Source organism: Peromyscus leucopus, chromosome 15, assembly GCF_004664715.2.
Source record: "Peromyscus leucopus breed LL Stock chromosome 15, UCI_PerLeu_2.1, whole genome shotgun sequence".
NCBI lineage: Eukaryota > Metazoa > Chordata > Mammalia > Rodentia > Cricetidae > Peromyscus > Peromyscus leucopus.
In genome coordinates, this window is record NC_051076.1 from 81,646,182 (window position 1) to 81,656,199 (window position 10,018).

Here is a 10,018-nt window from a genome sequence, read left to right on the forward strand (position 1 = left end):
ATCCTGTTTTCATATCCATTCTGTTAGTCTGTGTCTTCTTATAGGTAAATTGAGTCCATTGTTCTTGAGAGATATTAATGACCAGTGATTGTTAACTCACGTTATTTTTTGTTGGTAGTGTTGTATATTTCCCTTCTTTGGGATTTGCTTCTGTGGGGTTACCTATTGCCTGTGTTTTCATGGGTGCATCTAACTTCCTTGGGTTGGAATTTTCCTTCTAGTGCATTCTGTAGGGCTGGATTTGTGGATAGGTATTATTTAAATTTGGTTTTGTCTTGGAATATTTTATGTACTCTGTCTATGGTGACTGAAAGTTTTGCTGGGTATTGTAATCTGGTCTGGCATCCGTGGTCTCTTAGTGTCTGCATAACATCTGTCCAGAACCTTCTGGCTTTCAGAGTCTCCATTGAGAAGTCAGGTTTTATTCTGATGGGTTTGCCTTTATAAGTCACTTGGCCTTTTTCCTTTGCTGCTCTTAATAGTCTTTCTTTATTCTGTATGTTTAATAGTTTGATTTTTTATGTGGCAGGGGGACTTTTTTGGAGGTCTAGTCTATTTGGTGTTTTATAAGCTTCTTGTATCTTCATAGTAATTTCCTTCTTTATTTTGAGAAAGTTTTGTTCTATGCTTTTGTTGAATATATTTTCTGTGCCTTTGAGTTGGTATTCTTCTCCTTCTATCCCTATTATTCTTAGGTTTGGTCTTTTCATGGTGTCCCAGATTTCATGGACATTTTGTGTTATGACTTTTTTTGTTTTAGTGATTTCTTTGACTAACAAATCAATTTCCTCTATTGTATCCTCCATGCCAGAGGTTCTCTCTTCCATCTGTTGTATTCTGTTGGCTATGCTTGCATCCATAGTTCCTGTTTGTTTACTCAGATTTTTAATTTCCAACATTCCCTCAGTTTGTGTCTTCCTCATTGCTTCTATTTCATTTTTCGGGTCTTGAACTGTTTTCTTCACCTGTTTGATTGTTTTTTCTTGGTTTTGTTGGCTTTCTTTAAGAGATTTATTGATTTCTTCCAATTTTTTGTTTGTCTTTTTCTGAATTTCTTTAAGGAAATTTTTCATTTCCTCTTTATTTATTTATTTTTTTTTTTTTGAGTACCAATAAGTCTTTATTTTCCCAGGGAAGAAGGGAAGGGAAAGTCAGCATGTGTTACAAAATGATTATACGATAGGAATATAAGTACCCAGGTACAGGAAAAAAAAATCAACCATGAAATAAACCCCCCAGTGGTGGGGCCACCAAAGCCCGAGGGGCTCAGTCTCCTGCAGTTCAGGACAGAGAAGGGATCAGGGAAAGGACAGACAAGTACACACTTTCCCCACCTGCCCTCCCCATAAATTCAAGATTTCTCACAAAGCTTTGGTTTCTAGCAGTAAACATGGAGTTACATTCGTCCGTCTCCTAGTAACAATCTTGTGGCCACTTTGACATAGGTTTCTTGCACCGGCATTAAGTTCCTGAGTGACTTGACTTATACATTCATATTCCTTTTCTGGTCTTCAGATGGAAGGCCCCACAAATGCTTCTCTCTGCCTAAGGGTTATAGACTAAGTTGGTTTGATCCATCTAAAGGTGAATCACACCAACAAATGGTCTTGCCAGGGAGAAGCGGCTCACCTGCGAGCCCGGCACTGAGGAGGCTAAGGCAGGAGGATACCCCAGGATCTGGGGCTAACCTGGGTTACCGAGTGAGACCCTGTCTCAAAACCACCAACCAAAACTCTTGACTGAGTCTGGGAACAAGGGGTGAGTGAGGTTCATGGCTTCTTCAGATTTTTTACATGGGTCATTCAAGAGTTGTAGAGACATTCCAAAAAGAAAATGTATGTTAAGTTTCTTACGAGGGAGAAGAGGGTGGTATGGGAGCTTTCTAAGGTCAGAGAATGTGGTCCAAAACGGGAGATGGGAAGAGAACAGAAGGGGAACCATGGTTCCAGAGGCTCGCTCACTTTGAGAAGAGGACCCCACCCTTAGGTTTCATGCTGTCTGTCATCTGGTGCAGAACTTTCTGTCAAAGATGCTTTGGCTATTTTTCTCTCAATACAAAAAGTTTTGTAAACAATAAAACCCCAAAACAACATGAAGACCAACACATTATATTTACACATCAAGGCCACCTAGCAATCACCAACTCAGACAGTGAAGTCCTACAAAGGCCAGACGACTACAATAACTAGAGGGGGGCAGCATTTGGGGGAGACAAGGAACCAGGATCAGACACACCTCACCCAATGTGCTCTATTGCATTTGCCCCATTTCAACACAGTGAGGTAGGTTTGCGGTGATCTCACAGCATGTAAACGAAACCCCCTTTTCTCCTTTAGCTACCAACCATAACACTGCAGCAGGACAGGGCCCTTGCCACAGAGGCCCACACTCCTAGAGTCCCTCTGGAAGCCAAGGTTGTGAAAGGCTAAGGATTTGAGTCCTTGTTTCACATCCCCATCCCTCGACAGCACAGTGTGGGACTAAGGGTGTTGGTCTTAGGCTGCATCCTTACCAGGAGAACCCAGTGGCAGGGGACATCCCAGCACAAATGAGGCCCAAGGTTCAATCCCAGTATCTAAAAACAATCAAACAACAAAAAAACCTCATCCTCATAAATTTGCATTTTAAAAAACCAACACACATACATACATACACACTCACACCCTGCTGTGTATGGCAGACTCATCTGGTGAAGGATGGACTTGGGATGGAAAATGACTCTTGTGCCTTTCACCTGGCCCAGCTTTTTGACATCCCTGTACCACCTTTTCCTGTGTAATTTCCAATCTCTTGCCCAAAAAAGTGAGATCAAGTCATGGGTAGCTTAATTAAAACCTAGCCTCCTGTGAGACATTTTAAGGTGGACGGAGGTTTTAAGGACTATATGGCAGAAAAGCCATCTGTAATTGGCAAAAATGAGGTAGTTCAATAGGCTGTGCATTCCAATGGTTGGTCTCCATGGTGATCTAAACAAAAAGTATTCCTGCTGCGCAGACCTGGAGCTGCTTGGACTTATCCCTGAGATTGCTTGTGTACCTGAGAGCACAGTGCAGGAATGAGGGCCTTAAGATTAAAATATACAAAAATACAAACCCATTATTTATATTAAGGAAAAAAACTAAAACGCACAAGATACGTCATTCGCACACAGACAGTGCAGTTGGCATCCTGGAGGAAGTGGAACCAAGGTGCAGTTACCCAAGGGCCCAAATAAATTAAAATCACATTGGCCCAGAAAGGACTGGGAGTGAGGGAGCACTGCAGGTCTGCGACTGTCCCCCTGCCCAGCTACCCTCTGCCTGTCATCACAACCCACTGCTGGACACTGTTCCCAGCACCGCACCCCAGGACTGGGTTATGAGTAAGCAAGATGTGGAAAGAAAACCCTTGCCTGGCTTTTGCGAGTCCCTCCCACAGGATGTAGTAGCTGGAGGGTTAGGTTCATTGATGTGGTTTTGCACTTGTTTCACACCCTGTCTGGCAAGGGAAATATCACACAGCCTTCTACAGAAGGACTTTCCTATCCCAGCCACTTTCAAACGCATGTCGTGTTGGGTTCAAGCCTCAGCCAAGGCATGCAGGTTCCTTCACTTGCATGTCGATAAAGCATGGTTGGAGTTTCCATTGACTCTCCCTTTCCCCCCACCAAGGGAAGACAGGGTGATACTGGGAACCCCGGCCTGAGAAGCATGGCAATGCCAGCCACCCGCAACCCACCCCATCCCACTTTCTCCATCCTGCCGATTGATGCCTCCTCCTTGAAACTCCCCAATAACAAAAGAATAGCCCCCACTCCTGGGCCTCAATTCTGGGCTTCTGGAAGCAGGGCAGGGCTGTGGATCTCTTCCTCTTCCTCCCGGAAGTAGGCAGGCTTCCCCTGAGAAGTGGGGGCCTGCTGGACCTTCAGTGGGCATGAGGCCACCATATGGTTGATGCTTTGGCAAAAGTGGCACTTCTTGGGCTGGGGCGGCAGCTTGCATTCCTTGGCATGGTGGTCTAGACCACCACAGTTATAGCACCTGTCGCCTTTAGATCTTCGTTTCTGTGTGTTCTTCCCCTTTGGCCGCCGCTCACTTCCAATACAGAACACCCCACCAGGGCCAGTGACACGGATGGATTCCAGACCCTTGGCAGACTTCTTGAAAGTGAACTCTACCGCCTCACCCTCCTTGAGGCTCCGGAAACCTTCCATGTGCAGCTTACTCTGGTGCACAAAGACGTCCACCGGGGGGTCGAGCGCGACCCCTGCGCAGGCGGTCATGGACAGGAAGCCGAACCCCATGCGCAGGTTGAACCACTTACAGATGCCGCCCCGTGAAGCAGCTGCGGCTCCTCTGCCGCCCTGGCCGCGTCAGCCGGCGCCTCCTCGGGCGCCTTCTCCGCTGCCTTGGCGCAGCCACCTGTGTAGCTTGAGTTTTTCTGCCTTGACCACAGTCAGGACAAATCTTTGTCACCCGCCAGTCCCACAGCCGCTCAGACCCAACCAAGTAAACACAGAGACTTATATTGCTTACAAACTGTATGGCCGTGGCAGGCTTCTTGCTCACTGTCCTTATAGCTTAAATTAACCCATTTCCATAAATCTATACCTTGCCATGTGGCTGGTGGCTTACTGGCATCTTCACATGCTGCTGGTCATGGCGGCAGCTGGCAATGTCTCTCTGCCTCAGCCTTCCGCTTCCCAGAATTCTCCTCTCTCCTTGTCCCACCTACTTCCTGCCTGGCCACTGGCCAACCAGTGTTTTATTTATTGACCAATCAGAGCAATTTGACATATAGACCGTACCACAGCACACCTGCAAACTGCTGGTTGGACACCGAGCCCATGGTTGTCGGCTGAGCCCGGGGCCCCGGGCCCCAGGTTGGGCGGCTGCTGGCCCCAGAGAAGTCCGGAGGCAAAAGGACTCATTTCCTCTTTAAAGCCCTCTATCATCTTCATAAAGTTATTTTTAAGGTCCCTTTCTTCTGCTTCTTCTATGCTGTGATGTTCAAATCTTGCTGTTGAAGAACCACTAGGTTCTGGTGGTGCCATACTGCTCTTCATGTTGTTGTATGTGTTTTTGAACTGGTGTCTACCCATCTCTTCCTCCAATTGATGCAAGAGGGGTCTGTTTCTGAAGGAGTTGTTCTTGGTCCACTCTGTGCTGGCTGTGTCTGCGTTCAGGGGGCCACTCTTGGTCCAATTAGCACTCTTGGTCCAATCAGAGGTGGCAGATTCTGTGTCTCAGGGAGCCGCTGAGATCCCTGGGATGGTGGGTGGGTATGGGGCAGGAACTGGGTCTTGTAGATTGCAGTGTCCAATGGGGGGTGTTGATGGGGGATCTTGCCCACAGGAGTCTTCCCTGCTGGCCTTCACCTGGGGTAGCAATGGGTGTGGGCAGGGTGGCACAGGTTGTGCCTTGGAGGCCTAGGTCATAGAGACAGGACTCTTGGACTGGGAGAAGTGACACTCACATCTTGGTCCTATCAGAGCTGGCAGATTCTGTCTTGATAGCATTTTAAATTTTTGTTTGTTGCTGCTTTTTTTGTTTTTGTTTTTGTTTTGTTATATATTTTGTTGTTGTTGTTGTTGGTGGTGGTGGTGGTGGTGGTGGTGTGTGTATGTATGTGTGGTGCTGGGGGTTTAAAGCTATGGCTTCACACATGCTAAACTCATGCTCTACCACTCTACCACTGAGCCATATCCCCCAAGTGAATGATAATACTTAGTGGTTGACTGGAGTGGCAGAATCCCTGAGGAGTGAAGTCCTGAGTGAATGTGTGCTGTTGACATGAGACCAGCTATGTCCACAATCCTGGCTTCAGACCCAAAAGGAAGTGGCAAAGCTTTCCCTTCCTGGCCATGTGTGGATATTGACTATCAAGTGTGTGCAGGAAATATCTGCCACAGCTTTCTCCCCAACCCTAAGATGCAGATACTCCTGAAGACTGCTCCTCTGTAGAGACAGCCCCTACTCAGGTTAGATAACCTGCCTTCTCTTTTATCTGTAATGACCTTGCCTCTTGGTCCAATTATATGTAATAACCCTGCCTCTTTGTTCAACTCTATTAAGTAAGCACATGGAGCATCTGGAGTGCTGAAGCTTCTCCATCTAGGAGTCCAGATACCCAATCCAGCTGCTTCTGTGTCAATTCTTCATTCCCTCAAAGATCCCAGGCAGATCCAAATTCCTGAGGCTAAGCAAAGACAAGGCAGGTGGTACAGTGATGAAAGTATTTTCTGTCTTATTCAGGGACACAGCACTCATTAGAAGAGGGGAATTATAAGAGATGTACTCTTATCATAGTGCCCTCCCAAGACCAGCCTTGAGGAGGAAATACATGTATCTTAGTTAGGGTTTTTTATTGGTGAAAAGACACCATGACGATGGCAACTCTTATAAATAAGAACAGTTAACTGAGGGGGCTGGCTGACAGTTTCAGAGGTTCAGTCCATTATCATCATGGCAGGGAGCATGGTGGTGTGCAGTCAAATGTGGTGCTGGAGCTGAGAGTCCTACATCTTGACTCAGAGGCACTAGGAAGTTGACTGACTGTCACATTGAGTGAAGCTTGAGAAAAGAGACCTTAAAGCCTGCCCCCACAATGACACACTTCCTCCAACAAGGCCACACCTCCTAATAGTGCCACTGCCTTTGGGGGCCATTTTCTTTCAAACCACCACAACATGACAGTGTCATCTTCCACAAGCGCCTATGTTAAGGTGGATAAAGGACACAGAAAGGGCTTCATTCTGATTCCATTGCATCTTAATGCAGTCAACAACAACAAAAAAAATTGATACCAATCCTGAACACTGTAGGTTTCCAGGTGTTTCCAATGAATGAGGACTAAGCTGAATGAAACACTATGTAGAATAGAACTTAGTTGAGATAAACTAAATAAATTTTTTGTAAGACGAGTCACTGAAAGATTTGATTTTTTTTCAGGGTGCATCATATTTTGAATTCTACTTGCAAAGGCTGTAGAATGCATGCCTTTTGGAATTCATCTAGAAGAATCAACTCTAATCTGCCTAATGGATTGTTGCTAAAATTCCTTCCCTTGGGAACAGACATAAACAACCCTGCCCTTCCTCCTCCTAACACCCCACTGATAAACTGAGAAACAATTCTACTAAAAATTTCCCAAGGAACCAATAAGTTTATTGGGCTTACAGTGGGTGACATTAAAGTAACTGTACTGTGAGGTCTCTCACCACCAGAAACGATGACCCCATGGCTGCACAAACAGAACCCTTTTTCCTCATCTCCCCCACCTACATACTCTAATCCCTACCAGGAACCCCAGAGCCACTTGCAATTAGGGCGGAATTGCCTACAGCTCATTGGGAGGGGTGGCTTGTTCTCAAGTGAGGGTTTCATGCCCCTCCCCCTGCTTCCTCCTTCCAAGAGGGATCATCAGCAATCAGTTGCCCTGATACAACGACCTTTGATGAGCAGGCCCTGCTGCGCTGCTGAAGGAGGTGGCAGTTGGACTAGGAAAATAGTCCTGTACAACAGGGACCAGTATGGCAACAAAACAGCTTCCCACATGTGTTTCTTTTGTGAAATCAGAAGTTTTTCTATATTTTGTGTTGTTTTGCTTTGAAAAATATCTGGACTGGGTAAGTCAAACTTGATGAATAGTAAATATGAAGGCAGAATAAGGATCTAAGAAATAACTCCTTTGTTATCTATTTTTTTGTCCAGGTATACGTAATAGTTCTCCCAGTGTTACGATTTGAGTCTGATACTTTCCCCAATAGGCCCCTGAGTTTGAAAACCTGATCCTAATTAATCTCATAGTCCTATTTTGGGAAGCTGCTGGGTCTGCTCAGCAGAGGTGAACACTGGAGGTAAAATAATCTAACTCTGTTTCTGGGACTGCTTTTGTTTTCTGATCATCCAAGACATGAACAAGCTACAAAGCAAGATCCTGCCACCATGCCATTCCCACCATGATGGATTGATATCCCCTGAAACCTTGATCCAAGATGAAATCTTCTTCAGTTTACTTCAGCTGGGTATTCTGTCACACCAAAGGATATAGCTGGCATGACTTCATTTACCCTCAGAATTTCCTGGAGGGCAGATGCCTTCCCCAAAGCCACACCTGCTAGCTTGGTACCTTTCCCATTTCTATCTTCTCTCCTGCCTTCATTGGGAACCCTCTATACCCTCCCCTCCCACTCCAAATTGGCTGGGCAGAAAAGCAGAACAGCACAGGATTTGGAGATAGTTCCTAGTTAAGACTTCTGGAAGCTAATGATGCCTAGTTGAGTTTTATCCAGATCCTTTTAAGACAGAGTGTGACACCTTCAAACATGTCCCTTCAGCTAGAGACTATTTTGAGCTGCTTTCTTAAAGGAGCTGTAAGCACAGGGGAATCAGAACAAATGTTGCTTTGGGGAGAGAAATTTGTATCTATAAGAACACCACCATTTGTCAGGGAAGTTCTCACTCTGTATCAGGAAAGGAACAATGACTTTAAGGAATGATGACTTTAAATCACTGGACTATCTAATAGATGAGGCTCTAAAATACCCTAAATGAAATCATTTTTACCCTGCTTTTCCTGGATTATTCTCCGCCATTGCTCTTATATGCTATTTTTTGTGTTTTGGGTTAAAAATGATATTAAACTTGAACTCAAAGCTATTTTTCTCCACCTTCTTTGTCGTGTATCCCCTGAGTATGTGTGGAGTATCCATGTAAACAGACTCCTGTTTAGTTTTCTATTGCAGCCTATGAGACCAGCTCTCAGGACTGCTCCAGGGTTTCAAAGAGAATGCCTCAGTGTAGCAGGACTTTAGGAATAATTCTTTTCTATGTGAGGGAATAAGACTTATACACATACTGATGATTATTTTTTTTATTTCTCTCAAATTCTTCCAGTTTTCTTTGTTGTGCATCCCCTTATATACACCCCAAAGAAGGCAATAACAAGTTATATCTGAGGGCCATATTACATTCTTGAGTAAACGATAAGAAGCAGAGCCATTCAGATAACATGAAGTAAATCTGCCAGTCCTCTGATTAGTGGTGCAGATGCCCTTGTGAAGGGGGATTTGGCTGTTTTGTTATCATCTAAGGAGATAGCCTATAAAGGGTTACAAAAGGCTAAACTATTGAGAAGTCTAAGGAAGAAATAAGAAAATTATGTACTACTCTATATTTTTAAAGTGTAACTAACCATGGGTTAACGTTTTCTGATTAACAGACATAAGTGTCAGTTTCTCCTGGGTGAGGATTGTTTACATTGCTGCGTTGATGCAGAATGCTATAAGTACAGCTGGAAGTGAGTAACCTTGGCAATGCTCTGCTGTCAGCCAAGCTCCCTGGTGTCCAGGCTGCAAAGCAAAGGTGGGAGCATGGTGCTCTGCATTTCTCCACAGACAGTGACATTGAAAGTGTCCCAAACCTAAAAATATAATCTCCTGTCCTGAGTGCAACTCCAGGTCACAAGGAAGGAAACTTGTAACTCTTTTTTCAAGGCTACAAAGTTAGATCATCCTCTGTGGCCCTGGCTAATTGTGAAAACTTTTCCTGAGGTTTAGCTGGAAATAAACCTGTTTCTCCCTGGACTTGATCAATTGATTAATTGCTTTTCAGCCATCTGAGTTAATTTTAGGACCTAAACAACAAGCAGTTAGTTGGATGAACATCAAATCTTGTATCATAAAATTGAAATTAGAAGTTTGTGTAGAGAGTTAGTTGCCTGAAGAAACTGTACAGGGAGTTATGTCTTAATGTTATCAGCCAGCCTTTTGGCAATTGAGGAACTGGCATCAAAATTGCTTTATGCCTGACCTTGGTTTAACAATCAGACACTTGGGAACTCTGTCCTTGTATATTATCTATGAAGGTTTAACTTAAAGGGTATTCAGTCTAGTTTGAATTTGAGGTTTTAAATCAGCTAATTGTATATAGTTTGTCTTGTCCACCTGAGCTAATGATATAAAACAGATTTCTAGGTTTCTCACAGTTATTGTGGAACAAAAGCCTAGCTATGAAAAATATCCTATTACTATTTGCAT

General features: G+C 44.5%; 1 protein-coding gene across 1 annotated transcript; it reads right to left on the reverse strand.

Moving 5' to 3' along the window:
* Positions 1-2,415: 2,415 nt before the first annotated feature.
* On the reverse strand, positions 2,416-4,827 carry LOC114702828 (protein lin-28 homolog A-like). Its single transcript, XM_037211051.1, is given in 3 exon segments — positions 2,416-4,311; positions 4,314-4,423; positions 4,787-4,827. Coding segments are annotated over 3 exon segments (660 nt in total). The 3' UTR covers positions 2,416-3,802.
* Positions 4,828-10,018: the final 5,191 nt, after the last annotated feature.